The sequence below is a fragment of the Myotis lucifugus genome, unplaced genomic scaffold (assembly GCF_000147115.1).
Source record: "Myotis lucifugus unplaced genomic scaffold, Myoluc2.0 scaffold_160, whole genome shotgun sequence".
Lineage (NCBI taxonomy): Eukaryota > Metazoa > Chordata > Mammalia > Chiroptera > Vespertilionidae > Myotis > Myotis lucifugus.
The window spans coordinates 2,470,084-2,484,726 of record NW_005871208.1 but is presented as its reverse complement, the minus strand read 5'-3'; the positions used below and the strand labels follow the sequence as shown (position 1 = coordinate 2,484,726).

At 52.6% G+C, this 14,643-nt stretch overlaps 2 protein-coding genes across 3 annotated transcripts in view; both read right to left on the bottom strand.

Moving 5' to 3' along the window:
* HOXC5 (homeobox C5) overlaps positions 1-792 on the bottom strand; it is a 1,671-nt gene extending 879 nt beyond the window's left edge. Inside the window, exon 1 of the mRNA XM_006095783.1 lies at positions 339-792. Within this exon, the coding sequence (XP_006095845.1) occupies positions 339-792 (454 nt within the window). The remainder of the gene's footprint in view (positions 1-338) is intronic.
* Positions 793-3,156: 2,364 nt separating this feature from the next.
* On the bottom strand, positions 3,157-6,011 carry HOXC6 (homeobox C6). Of its 2 annotated transcripts, none has more exons than XM_006095784.3 (2): positions 5,060-6,011; positions 3,157-4,355 (listed from the first exon to the last, which is right to left on the bottom strand). In XM_006095784.3, exons 1-2 carry the CDS (start codon positions 5,457-5,459, stop codon positions 4,024-4,026), a joined length of 732 nt encoding a protein of 243 aa, XP_006095846.1. In that variant the 5' UTR covers positions 5,460-6,011; the 3' UTR covers positions 3,157-4,023. The 2 variants fall into 2 exon arrangements, with proteins under 2 accessions (XP_006095846.1, XP_006095847.1); XM_006095785.3 differs by having other exon boundaries at positions 3,157-4,331; positions 5,060-5,983.
* Between the last annotated feature and the right edge of the window lie 8,632 nt (positions 6,012-14,643).

The window sequence follows — 14,643 nt, the reverse complement described above, 5'->3', positions numbered from 1 at the left end:
GCGCAGCCAAGCCGAATCCACGAGGATGGAGGACCCACGGGGCATCCCGCGTGGAGCCCCGCGCTCCTCGCCCTTTAGATCCCTCTATTTTTTTAACTCCCTCCCTCTCCCCCAAAAATTGAATATTGCCTTTTATACACGTTTTGTTCCTATGATCCAATTATGTCGTCGTAAATTTGGGCGCACACAGCCTCTAAGCCTTTTAGTGGACAGTTTTACGAGCCATTGATGCCTGGATCGTAAAATTTATGGCCGCAGGTTTTTTTTCTTTATTTGCCCCGCATGGCCTATAAAACCCAGGCGGACCCGAGCGCGCAAAATGAAGTCCTAAAGTTTACCGTGGCTCATGTGCAGTTTGGTCATCCACGGGTAAATCTGTGGCGGGGCCGGTGGCTGGCTCAGTCCGGCAGGCTGCCCTGTCTGCGCCTGCTCCTCTTTGATCTCCCCACTGCTCTTAGCTCGCTCCTCCGGCGCTGGGCGAGCCGCCTTCTGACTGTACATCCCGGGGTTCAGAGGAGCCGCTTCGTCTCTGCCCAGAGCGTGTCCTGGAGCGGCCGCGGCGCTGCAGGCGGGGCGGTCGGGGTGAGCCCGGGGGTTGGCAGCCATGTCTACCCCGTGGAGAGAGTTGGAAGGCGCAGGCGGTGGGAAAGTGATGCTTAAGTCCAATCCGCCGTAGCAGTACCTGGATGCCTGCACCTCTGAGGCCGATCCATAGTTCCCACAAGTTTGCATGTTATAGGCAGGGATATTGGGGCTCTGCTTATAGAATGAATTGGCTACGTAGGAGCTCATGGCGGGGAGGGCCCAAAAAAATTTCTGCACCCTTTTTGATTAAGGGTGATTTGTGACTCTTTGAAGTTGAGGGGTTTTTTGTTCTCCAAAGTGCACAATTTATAGGTGGAGATATCTCTTTCTTTATCCTATGCGCTCTTCCCAAATAAGGGAGCCTTAAATAGAGTCACGTGACTCCAGCGACCACTCATAAATTTGGTTTGATGACCTCCGGGAGGTTAGTGATGGAAGCCGGCGAAACGCTCTTGATATGTTGGCAAAGCCTAACCAAAGGGGAGAGGGAATGAGAGAAACAGAGAGAAGGGGGAGGAAAAAAAAATGGTTCTTTGGAATTGGGGGTAGCCGGGACAACGAGCCCACAGCGACACCTGGTGCTTACTTGGAGAAATTGCAGCCTGGTGCGCCGGCTCCCCTTTCAGACCGATGGATTTTCTACCCTGTAGAGGAGAAGCTGGTTGTTGCTGCAACAAACCCCTGAAATGGCCTTTGAAATTGTATTTAATTTTAAGGGAAGAGGAGGCCTCGTTTAGGATGCACTGAGGGTTTTTTTGGTAACTGATAGACCTGTCCTCTTCACCCCCAGGGCCTTCCAATCTTCAAAAATGGCTGAGGGAAGGGGACTTACGTGGGGGAGGGGGCCTGCCCAGGTGGGACTTAGAGGGGGCTTATCTCAGGTTGGAGGTCCCTCTCCTTGGATGTCCCAAAGCACTGCCATTGCTGAGAAGTTGCCTGTCAGCATGGAAAAGTGAACCAAGCCTCTGGAGAGGTAGACAGGATGCCCAGGAGAAGTGATCCTGGGTGGGCAGAACTAGATGGGGGTGGGGTGGGGTCATGAGGCTGAGAGTACTGGGGACTCTGGGGTGAGCCTGGAGGTGAGGAGCCTGGAGGTGAGGAGCCATGGTAGCCGAGTAGACCTCCTCATCATGTAGCAACAAGGTCATTTTCAACGTGTGTGTGTGTGTGTGTGTGTGTGTGTGTGTGTGTGTGTGTGTAGAACCAGACACAATGGCCTGGAAGACGGCTCTACATCCCTGTGTATGACCCTCATGTGATACCTATGTCAGATATTTCGGATAGAAAATAGATTTTAATTGTGGGCATGGAAAAGCAAGATTCAAGCCTCCACAAATATATGGGCAGGGCAGAGGACAAGACCTGTTTTGTGCCCTATGGAGGAAAGGTCTCTGGACCAGGCTCTCCAGGGATTGAAATCCACAAGGTCCACAGGAGAGGGGTTTCTGAGCTACATGGAAGTGCGGGAAGAACCTGACTGGGGGTAGGAGAAGGGGGTGGGCAGAGCAGGCGCCTGGGCAACCTTCACAGCCCATGGTCAGGGGCTATGCAGCCATTCGGCCCCTTTCCGACCCCTCTCCCCAAGCTCCAAGTCTTATTCTTTCCTGCCTGCCTCTCCCTAGGAAATCCCCGCCCCTGCCAGGAGAAGCGTCCCTCCCGTCCCGTCCCCCCCCTCCCCCCCCCCCCCCCGCCCCGCCCCCGCCCCGCTTGCAGGCGGAGGCGCTGGAGGGGGCGCTGGCGGGGATCTGGAAGGTCTGGAAAACTCTGACAGATTTTTTCTCTCTGGGAGACCCCCTCACTACCTCACCCTCTAGGTCCACTCAGGTTTCTCTGGCTGGGCTTAGGGAGAGAAGGCCTGAGCTGGGGAAAGGCTAAGGCCTAGCTGCGCTCCTCGCCCGCGGAGTTTGAGGGGGGAAGAAAGAGTGAGGAACCAGACTGGGCTGGGGCTGTGAGGAAGAGGGAATTTTGTCCCAGCCACGTCAGGAGTCCCAGAGCAGGCGAGAGCTCAGTTTCCAGGCGTTCTTGCTCGAGATGTCCTTGAATCGCTCAGTCCCGGCGAAGGGCTCAAATCCCGCTGTCTTCTTTTCCCCTCCTCTCTCCGCCTCCGCCACGTTTCGCAACCATCGGCCTGGCGCGGGCAGGGGGCTGCTCGCAGGGCGCCCCCTCCTCACCCCGAGAGTGGGCGGGGGAGCCCTGGTGCCCTGGATCATGCTGCTTTTCTGGATTTGGGGGGTGGGGGGAGGCTTGTGGTTCAGAAGACCGACCCCAGACTATCACAGGCAGGAAGAAGGCCTGTGTGGGGCTGGAGACCAAGCCGACCAGCCCCGGCGTCTCCCCGACCCCCATCAAAATCCCAAGCAGCTTTTTTTGCGGGGTGAGTGTGTTGCTTCGCGTAGGGAGCCCAGGAGAGGCCTCCCAGCCCGGCGGAGGGGCGGCCAGGCTGGCGCCCGCTCGGGGAGGCGAGTGCAGAGGCTGGGGGCTCGCAGGCTGCAGCGGGCGCGGGGCTCCGGGAGCGGCCCCAACTTTCACCCCAAGGCAAGGCGGGCGAGCGAAGTCACAGAAACCCCGATGTAAACTTTTAAAAATAATATCAGTTTTATTAAATATTCGGGGACGGATCCAGAGGTTGGATTTATACAGGAGGGTAACACGAGGGGATTTTTTAAAATTTATTGTTTTTTTCTCCTACTGGCTAAACAAACGTCATTCACTTTTTTTCTCTTTTTGTAATTTTCCCTCTCTTTTTTTTTCCTTTTTAAGATGGGATAGGAACACGGACGGTGCTAAACATAAATATAAATACAGAGACCACAAATACAGCTAAAAATATTCACACAGAAACGGTCACAGTTTGTAATATGCCATAATGACCCCCAGGATTCTTTAAATACAATTCGCCTGGGCTGGGCATTTGCTGGGGCAGAGGGGCCGGGCAGGGGCTGCGGGGAGGCCCTGGGGTGTCTGTGGGGCCAAGACGCGCCCTCCTTGGGCCTCCCGCCCTCCCCGCCGCCAGGCCGGGCCCTAAGGCCCCGGAGTGGAGGCCCCGGGCCCGGGAGCCGGCTCTCTGCGCAGGGGCGGGAGGGGCGCCGAGGGGGTGGGAGGCCAAGTCCTCATTCGAGGGAGAACAGGGGCGTCTGAAGCGAGGTTCAGGGACAGAGCCCCCAAGGCCTGGGCGGGGGAAGGGGCCTGCAGACAAGCCGGGAGCGAGCTAGCGAGGGAGCGAGGAGGAGAAGGAGGAGGAGGAAGAGGCGGCGGCGCGCAGTGAGAGAGTTTGTGCGGTGAGGGCGGGGGTCCAGAGTTTACTTTCAGGTCCATATCTGACTCCCTAATGCTCCTTAGGGTGCCAAGACACACCAGTTGTGCCAGCGATAAATACAGAGCGTGTGGTCAGGGGGCGCTGGGGGGCGAAGGAGGAGGAGGGGGGAGGGACAGTCCCGGTCACTCTTTCTGCTTCTCCTCCTCTGTCTCTTCCCGCTTCTCCTCTTTTCCGCCCAGGCTGTCGGCCGCGGCCCCTCCGCCGCCCCCTGAGAGCGTGGACGTGAGATTAGATTCCTTTTTCCACTTCATCCGGCGGTTCTGGAACCAGATTTTGATCTGTCGCTCGGTCAGGCAGAGCGCGTTGGCGATCTCGATGCGCCGGCGCCGCGTTAGGTAGCGGTTGAAGTGAAATTCCTTCTCCAGTTCCAGGGTCTGGTACCGCGAGTAGATCTGGCGGCCGCGCCTCCGGTCCGCTCCGTAGCCAACCCCTGGAGATCCAGGCACAAAACACACTAAACACAATCAGCGAGGCGCCCTCCGCAGACAATTTAGCCCAGTCCAGTCCTGGCCCTCCCAACTGGACCAGCAGCTCAGGGCCCCTGCAGCCTGCTCCCACTCGCCCTGCCCCACCCCCACTCGGGGTCCAGCCAGGATCCCAACTTCAGTCCCCCCACCCCGTAGGGTGGTGGGTGTGTGTCCCACAGAATGGTGGCAGGGCGGGGGGCAAGAACCAGGCAGAAAGCTGTAAATCTAAAGGCTGGTTTTTGAAAAATCCTCAACCCTGGGGATGAGGGCCCTATTTCTCAACGACTGAACTCCCCCACCTCCCCAAGCACCCTAGCTCCTTGCAAACTTCTCCCCCCACTTTCTGCCCCCTCCTTTCCCCCTCCCTGCTCCTCAGACTGACTCGACTTTGGGGGTTCCCCCACCCCTGCCTCCTCCCCTCACTCCCTGCCCTGTTTCTGCCCCCCCCCCACCCCCAGCTCGCCTTGGAGCCCTCTAATCAGTCAGGGGCCGAGGGGGCCAGGCCCCTGCGAGCAAGCGGGAGGCGAGCAGAGGGGGCAGAAGAGGGGGCCCTGTCTCGGCGTCGGCGAGGAGACGAGCGTGATTGTTTTTATGGGGCCATAAAAAACTCTCTCCGCCCGTTCTTCTAGGGAAGCCGGTCATAAAGCCAGTTCAGTTTATTTAATTTATATCTCGGAGCTGTAAAACTCACCACTGTGCGAATTCATTCGCTGCATCCAGGGGTAAATCTGGATACTGGCTTTCTGGTCCTGGGGCGCAGTCCTGCCCTGCTCAGAACTAAAATCCTGAGCGATTGAGGTCTGTGTGTTATGTCCTAAGGTGTTTTGTCTGCAGTTTGAGAGCATGTCTTTCTCCTGGTAAAAGGAATTAGATCCATAGTCATACGGCCCCCGGCTGGAACTGAACACGACATTCTCCTGTGGCGAATAAAAGGGAGTCGAGTAGATCCGGTTCTGGGCAACAGCCGCTCCATAGGTCGAGAAATGCCTCACTGGATCATAGGCGGTGGAATTGAGGGCGACGTTGGGGAGGACGTCCTGGCCCCCGGCGAGGTGGCAGGATAAGGAAGGGTTAGTGAAGTAGGAATTCATCCCTTTGCCTTTACCTGGTCGGGCTATGATTTCTTTAATATTTATTTCTGTCTCCAGTTTGTACTCGGAACTAGATGGTTATAGGGACGGCTCCAATCCAGGACAGACAAAATGACAAAGTCAGCTGACCCCCTTCCAGCCAATCGCAAGCCAGATGTCAAGAAGGGGGAAAAAAATCGCTTCTGCTTCTGTTGATTCCCTAGTTGAGACTAAGTGTGTGCTTTGAAAGTAAGACTTGGATTTTTAAAATATATATACACGTAAGGGAGCTGATTTGGAGGTGAAGGAAGGGTGAATGTCCGTGAGCAGGGCCTTGGGGCCCAGGGAAGGAGAGCTGCACTCGCTCAGCCCCAGCTAACTTTGCTGTGCAGTGGCCAGAGCCAGGCTGGGGAATCTCTGTATTTTCAATCCGATTTCATCGTTTATATCTGCTCTCTTCTAAAATTACATCTTGATTTCTCCATGGGAGGGGCTCCCTCCCAGCTCAGGGGGGGTCCCCAGAAATCCTACAGGAAATCCTGGTTTGATATTCCACGAAGTGATTCCTCATCACCAAACCAGCATTTTTCCCCCAATAATTTTTTAAATCAAGAGTAAGAAGAAATTCATAAACATGATGCTCAGAGGAAGGAGGGTGTGGCTGAGAGTCTTGGATGTAGGGGGCATGAGGGGAGCAAGTAGGTCTCAAGGGGTAAGGGAGAGACTTCAGGGTAGTGGCAGATCTGAGGTGGGCAGAGGGGCCAGGCAACTGCTTTCCTCTTCCCCAGCTCCCTCTGCCTCTTCCTCAGCACCCCCTTTTGGGGGAAACTCTGGCAGCATTTTTGCCTAAAAGGGAGAATGTATAAAAATACTATAGGAAAGGGAGGGAAAGAAGCAAAAGGTGAAAGAGAGAGAGAGAGAGAAAAAAGAAGGAGAAAGAACTCAGAGTCTTTCTAGACACATCAACTCCTGTTTATGTTGGTGAGAATTTATGATTTGGAGCCATTGAGGGCCGGTGGGGTAATTCACGTAAGATCCAGCCAGAAAGAGAAGGCTGGTGGGGCTCTGATGGACATTTAGCATCTTGCAAGCTCAAGCCCTTGCACACGTCAGAAGCCCCCTGCCCCCTCTGGGCTCTCTACCCTGCTAAGGGAGGCACCCTTGGACCTGAGCTCTGGGGCTTGGAGATTCCAGCAAAGTGTTCCTGGGGAGCTCTCACACGAGGGTCAGCCATACCTGGTGGGGCCCAGCCTCTCAGCAGCCCCTACCCACCCCCCTTTCTTTCCACCTTGAGGCTGAGAAAAAGGAAGAGAAGGTTAGGAGAAGGCAGCTGAGTCCGAGGTTTCTGAGGGAGCCGCAGTGGGCGAACTGAAGCAGCGGAAGGTGTGCAGATGGGGTTTTACTCCTGATTAATCCAAACTTAATTTGCTATCCTGACATAGGCTAAAAAGACTTTGAATTGACAAAGAAGGGGTGGTGGGGCAAGTGAAGAGAGCAATGGAAGCTCATATTTTCCCCTCATCATTTTTTTGGGGGGGGAGGACTGGCTATAACAAGGACCCGGATGTCGCCAGATTTTATGATCTTTTCCTTCTGTGTAACAAAGCGGAGTAATCAATGGGTAGCAATAAAGCCATAAACGGGACTATGCTGGGAAAAAAACTCGTTTATTCATCTTCTGTAACGTTAAGGTTTCCCTGGAGTGTCGCTGGGTGGGGTGGGGGGGGGGATAAAGTTTTTGAACCCAAAAGCAGACAGTGTGTAGGAGCTGGTGGCGACAACATGTTAGTTAATACATGAAGCTCCTTACCGGGTTGAAGAGTCTTCCTGTCAAATAATTTGTGTTGGCTTTTGAAAATACAGGCTCAGTCCTTCAGAGAAAGGAATTTGCTGTTATTTAGAAGGGTAGGGGAAAGACCCCTTAATTACAAAGGTTCTTCCTCTTGGACCATACTTTCCTCTCCCCACGGAGATGAAGGAGAAAGGGTAGAGGAGGGTTCTTAAATTAAGAAGAAATTTTTAGATGAATCGTCTCATTTTGGGGTGACGTGGCAGGTTCACAAACACAGACACTAGCGTGAATTGCTATCCCCTCTAGAATCCAGTTGTCCTCCAATTCATGGCATGCCTGAACAGAGGTTTCCAACAGCTGGCTGGGGCTCCAGGCCCCCTGGAGGGCAAAAGGGAGAGAGAGAGGGAGAAATAGGGGCGGGGAGACCCAGGGGGCTGAGCTAAGGAACAAGTCAGTGCACCCCTGGACACGAGTAGCCGCTCTCAGAGTTCCCAGACTCATTTCTGCCCTAAGGGTAGTGGTGTAACACGTAGAACAGGCCAAAGAAAGAGTAAATTCCACCCCCCATTTCAGAAAGAGATTGCTAGAGGGATAAATCATGTCAGTGATATTTCCTGCAAGATATTAAATTGTTGCAATGTACAACAAATTGAATGATGGAAGATAGGACATCTTAATGAAGTTTTGCTTTCAATGAGTGTTGATTTTCTATGTATTTTTAAATCTCTTTTATGGGTGGGTGGGGGAAGGAAGGTCCTTGGAAGAAAGAAAGGGCTTCTGGGGAAACACGTACTGCAGCTCTTCAGCAAGGATGCCTGAGTTTCCTTGAGCCCCTCCTAAACCAAGTCTAGAGGGGAAAGGGGCCCCAAAGTTGGGGAGAGTCTCCTTTGGGCCTAAAGGCAGTGGGGGGGAGGGACGACCTGAGCAAAATCTCAGCCCCGGAAAGTTAAGTGTTTTATTACGTCCCTAAACAGAGGGCAGAGACTGAAAGGTCTCTCGGATTTATAATGAACAGAAACCAGCTGCTGGGGGGGGGGGGCAGAAATGTTGGGAGGGGGAGAGAAGGGGAAGCAGAAACACAAACAATTTTCCCCAAAGCTTAAAGACTTTCAGCAAAATTAATTTCCACCACATTCTACCCCCTCTCCTTCCGTTCCTGAGGAAAGAAGCTTCCTTCTTTCAGTTAGATCTTTAATTATGCAGCTGAAATTTGCTGGAAGGATTCGCTCCAAGGGGGGAGAGCAGGTCAGATGAGCCCGATCTTCCCTCCATTGGATTACATTTTCCTCTTCTCATTTTATGTTAATTTCTTTCTCTTTTTTTTGGCAAAAGAACGACTGTCTATGGGGAGAAAGCTGGGACTTGGGTTTTTCTAAATATATTTCTATTTTCCTGTTAAATTTGTCTGAAAACAATTATGGAAACTCATCAACAGAAGCAAGAACAGATGTTTTATTAAAACTGCAGTTGAGCTCTGTAAATATGCACAAGTCCTAGGAAGGGGAGGGATAACTTGTTCTTTGTTTCTATAAAACAAGCCTGGAGAATCAGAGAACACCCCCCCTCAGGCCCGCAGGTCTCCGAGTTGCTCTGCCCTTTCGGCCTCGGAAATCAGGCATTCCGAGGGGGTTTGGCAACAAGAGCAGATTTTTGCTTTGGGAGCTGTAATTAGTGGATTCAAAAACAGAATTCAAACAACACAGAACAGGAATAAAGGGGGAAAGTTGCCGCTTGCTGCTCCAGCCCCCTCCCCAATCCAAAACACATGCTTTTCACAAGCACTAATTATAGGAGAGAAACTTACTGCAGGCATGCCATGAGCCTGAGTGGGGGGCAGTCACTGGTCAGGAGTCCCCAAGGCTAAGGGTCTAATTGGAAGCTGGGCACTTGAGGGTTTCCCAAGGCTAGTCAAGCACTCGTACCCGGAGCCTCACCCTGCTCCAGGCCAGGGCCTGGGGGCCTGTGTGCCTCTGAAGGGGGAAGAGGGTGGGTGGAACTGGGCTCTGGCCGAGAAGGGATTCGTAGTCAGGCCTCACCTTGCTTGTCTTTGCTTTCCATTCTGCTCTGGGAAATATATTAATTTCTTAGGGGAGGGTATCTGAAGTGAGAGGGATGAGATCTGGAATTTTTACTTGGGAGCAATCTTTTCCAGAGGTCCTGCTAGTTTGTGTTCTGCCAGTTTTTTCTCTCTCCCTAGATCCCCCAAGTCTGCGTGTGGATGTCTGTGACCCACCCAGTCTCGCATACAGATACACACACTCCTTTCCTGGCTGCCTGCGCCACCAGCTACAGCTCGGCGCCTCCGAAGGCTGCTCAGGGACCCAACACTGGAGCCGCAGTACTCAGCGCTCAGCCACGGCCTCGGCTGGGCTGGTGTTTAGCTGCCTGGAAGCCATCGCAGCTGCCTGACCCACCCGCCAATTCTTAATTTCCAGAGCTGGAAGGAGCTGTTGCCCCACCGGCCCCTTTTGTGCCACTGGGCAAGGGCTGAAATCCCTCTTGCAGAGAAAGCTGAGTTTCAGGACTTGTTCAGCTCACTTCACAATCGCACTGTTTGGTTAAGACTTTGCTGTTCTAAAGCGACTGACTATTCACTTGGCCCCGACTGGTCTATGATTAGCTTTTGTATTTAAAAAAATTTTTTTAAATCCTACTCCAAATGCCCAGTGTTTTGTGCATGAACTCCTTTGATCTCCACAGAATCCAGAATAAAAGGATTGCAGAATCTCTCAGTCCACCACCAAAGAACCTGAACGCAGGGAACTGGGTCTGCTTGGAGACATCAAAGAATAGCTCACTCTAGGAGCCCCCAGTTTCTCACAGATATGTGGGAGAAGTTGTCTGAGTACATACCTCCCCATATACACATTGCATTCCCAAATATGCTCCTTCTCCTTTCAAAGTTCAGGCAGGGAGACACTTGGAGAAAAGTGAAATTTGACACACCCAACCCGGAAATGGATTCCATCAGGGGGTGCTGATATTATAAAGGGACATGGCCCCAGCTGGCCAGCTGAATAAAATTGGGGGTCCACAGGGAGGGGGGGCGAAGGAAGAGGCCAGATGGGGCATGTCAAGTGCCTGAGAACTGCCTCAAACACCTCGGAGGCCTGGGCTGGTGACTCCTCTTTCGAGTTAAGAGGTTTAGAGGCTGCCCAAGCTGCTTTTGTTTTATGTGTCATTAAACAGAGAAGAAAGGTACATGGAGGGGCTCTGCTAACTCACATCATATTTTCTCTCCTCTCTCTCTCTTTCCAGATTTCTGCCTGACCTTTCATTACTACCACTCCACTTAATGCTGCTACCATCAGCAAGCATCAACTCCCACATCGGCGTTTGTTTGGCTTCTCAATTCACTTCTCTGGCTGAAGGTTAAAAAATAAAATAGGTCTCAAGTATATCTGTCCCATCATACTCAGTCTGAGGCCCTTGTGGGTTCCCTCTGGAAGAAATCATTTCTGGCTTTTGTGGCCTGGCCCCCAAGCGTCCCAGCTCTCTCCCAAGCAGCTGATATGAGCTGAGGAGGGGGCACAAAGAGAGCCTTCAAGAAAGGGGATGGAGCTCTGATCCTGAGGGGCATTTCAGGGAGGCAAAGCAAGTGGTTTGCTTGGTCCAGGAGGAAAAATGAAAATCCAAAATATTCAGAATATTTTTGGCCCCCAGAATGAGGCCAAAGGATTCCCGACCTCCTGGCTTCTCTTCTATCCCTCCACACTGAGCGAATACTGCTTAGACCGATTTTGGAGGTTTATGAGAATTATAAAATTCAAGAACATGGCATTTATGACGTCACAGTGAGTTGTCATGAGGAAATTGTAAATGTCATAAAAGTTATATACAACAGGAGCTTTGTGTGTGGGTGCCCTGCTTCCCCTCACTTGGTTTTCCTTTCCCCCTTCTTCCCCTTGTGTAAGTTCTCCCACTTGAAAATAAAATGTTATTATGTTCTGGAACAATAAGCCAACAATGAAACATAGTCCTCATTTCCCTATAAATAATTTTATCCTTTATTGTTTGCAGATTTGAAAGAACCATTTAATCTGTGCTGGCGAAAAGAGGGAGAGAGATGGGGAGGGGGGAATTAATTTCAGAAAGGAGAATATTACTTACTTCAATGATACTCTTTTAGGTTTGATAGCCAGGAGCAAAATTAGAGGCAAACCGAGCCGCCTCTCTGACTCTACACCTGGCGGGATTGGAAATTTATAGGATCTTTAGCGAAGGGGCAATTTAATTTTGTAGGATTTGCTTAAATTCGCTGCTATTTTGGGGGGCTGAGGAGAAGGGAGGGGGAGCGACATGCTTTATCTAGCTTTACGAATCTGCCAACATTCCCCTGATTTAAAACCCAACAACCTGCGTCTCAGGGAAAACTCCTGCAAAAAGGAGTGGGGGAGAGGGGTGAGGGGGGCTCAACTTTCTCAATGACTGTGGCCACCTTAACCAGGCAGTTGCCAGGGGGAAGGAAGAAAAGCTGGAGGCAAGGGGAGGGCTGCTCAAAGTCTCTCTACCACCAGGACACTGAAGGTTTATGGTGTCCCCATAATTCCCCCAACCCTATAAACAGCTGCCCTATTTTAGAACAATTTCTGCTTCCTCCCTTCAGAAAGAGAGAGGGAGGGAGGAGGTAAGAGCTGTAAGGGCTGGAGCGGGGTGCTGGAAAGGGGAGGGAGTCAGGATAGCACTGCACTTTGTTCTCCTGGGTGAGTTTGCTGGTTTGGCGGGTTTCAGACGCAGGGTGGCAGCAGACAAAACAAGTAAACAACTCCTCACAGACACAATAAACAGGGGCAGCTGCACCGCCGCCGTGGCAGAGGCCATGGGCCAGGAGAGGGGCACAATTTGGGGGTAATGTCACACCGGCACCCAGGGGTGCCCAAGGCCTGAAAACCCAAGGCCGCTCTTGGTGCCAACGGAGAGAACGTGGAAGAAAGCTGCATGCCTCGGCACCCATAGCATGTTTGGACAGGAGAGTCCTGGTAGGAACCTGATCGCCTAGGAGTAGAGGAAAATGCCGCCAGCCCCTCTCCTGTCCTTACTTTCTTTTATGAGTTTTTTTTTAAAAGGACATTTCTATTTCCCCCTTGCTCTGTCTTTTCGTGGCCCCATTAGGGAGAAAGGCTAGGAAAGGAGGCTGGTTAATTGCCTGCGCTGGCCCACACTCAATGCTCCAGGCCCACAGGGGGCCAGACCCTTTGGCATTGCCCCATCAGCCTTCTCCTAGCTTAAGTAGCAGACTGGATTAAAACAAAGTCCCATTAGTAACCAGATCTGGGTATTTTGGGAACTTAGAGAACCCCTAATCTGTCCCACAGACAACGGACACAGGCAAATCTTGGGACCGGTAAACGGACACAGTGAGCAAGGCTAGAGGATAGATGTTCACCGCACACCTACCCATTCCGGCAGGCCTCTCCAGTACCCTGGCCCACAGCTGCCCCAGACCACTACCCAGAGACCACCGTACCAACTTCACCGCCCCAGCAAGGCTTTAAGCATGAGGGCCTAGCCCATTGCTCCAAGCAAAGTCCACATACCCCACGGAAGATTTTCTCACAAAATTCACTTTCAACACAGCTGGGTTCCCCTGGTAAAACAGTCTCTGAGTTGGGGAAGTTCAGGGGGGGTGGGAGGTGTAGAGAGAAAGCAGAAGAGATCAGTATTTCCCCAGCCCAGCTGCTGGGACAGCAAAGGTATTAAGGTCTGAGAAAGCCTTTGTAGTATCTGTTGTTGACTGGAACCCGCATACTTCAATCGCAGCACGTACACGTACACATTGTACACATTTCAACAGAGCACGCACAGAGAGCCTTCTTGGTGCACCCAGTGTCTCCTCGAGCCCATGCCCACCTAGTGGGGGCTAATAAAATTTTGCATGCACATAAAACGGTGTTTGAGCGAATATAGGCATGGTAATATACAATTAACCAATGAGGAAATGTGAGTCTGTATATATTCATTCAAAAGTCTGAGTCTGTACATTTGAGCCTGTATAAATGTGTATAAAGCTACCAAGGCTGGTTTTAGAACACAACAGCCAACCCAACAAGGCTGCCTTCTCCAAACAAGGTCGCATTCTTCATGGGGAATCACAACTGTCAAACCAGGGAGAGAAAGGGTTTGCTCTGCCCATTTCTTCCTAGCTAGGAACTGGTTCATGAAATACAGCCCATGCCAGGGCTGACAAAGCCTGTGAGGGGCAGGCCTGAAGTGCCCAAAGAGTGGACTCAGAGCTAAATACTGGGGCTTGTGTTAGCATTGCCAGGCGCTAACACACGTTCAGTGCCTCTGCCCAGCCCGGAGCCCTTGGTGTGCAGAGTCCTTGAGCCAGATTCTATTCTCAGCAGCCCAGGCTATTATTAGATAATCACCCGAGCACTCTCCTGCACTGAGGAGCATGTCTACAGGGGATTTGCAAGGTGGTTGAGAGTTGCCACTGGTAGCCCCTCTTGTGCTTCTGTTTGAGCGCCAGAGAGGGGAAGAAGGAAAGGAATGAAAATCGAAAGTAAGGAGGGAAGAAAGGGGCTGGCATTTGGGGCCGGCTTTATCCCCTGGCCAGACTAGAAAACTGGAAAACCAAGGCCCGTCGCTATGGCTATACTTTCTCTGCATCCTTCTGTCTCATCCGGAGTCTAGGGATGAAGGGCTTGGATGCCTATAGGACCCTCGTCAGGAAGAGACAGAAAATCAATTGATACAAATATTATACAAGGACATCTCAGGATGGTGCTATTAACCCGTCAACCGGAACCCTAACACCCTGAAAGCTCACCAACAGCACATTCTGTTAGATCCCCCCTGTCGCCTAGAGAAATACCCCGCCTTGCCCAGGCCCACCCCTCCAAAGGGAAGGGACCCTCTAATACCCCCATGGACCCAGTGGCCTTCTTCAGAAACCCTTTCCCCAGGGACAAACAAAGGAGACTCGTGTGCCCCCGTTCCCCCCCCTCCCCCCCCAGAGAGCATGGCCATCTGCAGGGGCGGGGGCAGATAAAATGCAGGCGAAAGAGAGAAATAGAGGCCTCACCGGTCGGCGGGTTCCCACATTACGACAGGAGAAAAGCTCCCATTTTCAGGCCTCCGGGGGGCCCCTCCACGGGCCCACTGGCCTCCCCGTGCCCTTTTCAGGTCTCACAGACTCGGGATCTCGGTGGCCGCGGCCTGGCTCCCGGAGGCAGCCCCGGGCCGCGCCGGAGCGGCGGGAGAGCGCGCGGCAGCCGGAGCAGGCGGCGGGCTGGGCCCATTTGGGGAGAGCCGAGCGCTTTCCTCGATCGTAAACAAGGAACGCGAAATTAGCCCCTCGGCAGGCGCCTCTGCCGACACACAGTCCTATTGGGGGGGTGGAGGGAAGGGGGAGAGAAAATGCCATTTCTTCCCCCGGGAGAATACCTCAGAGGCCTTTATGTCGTCTGC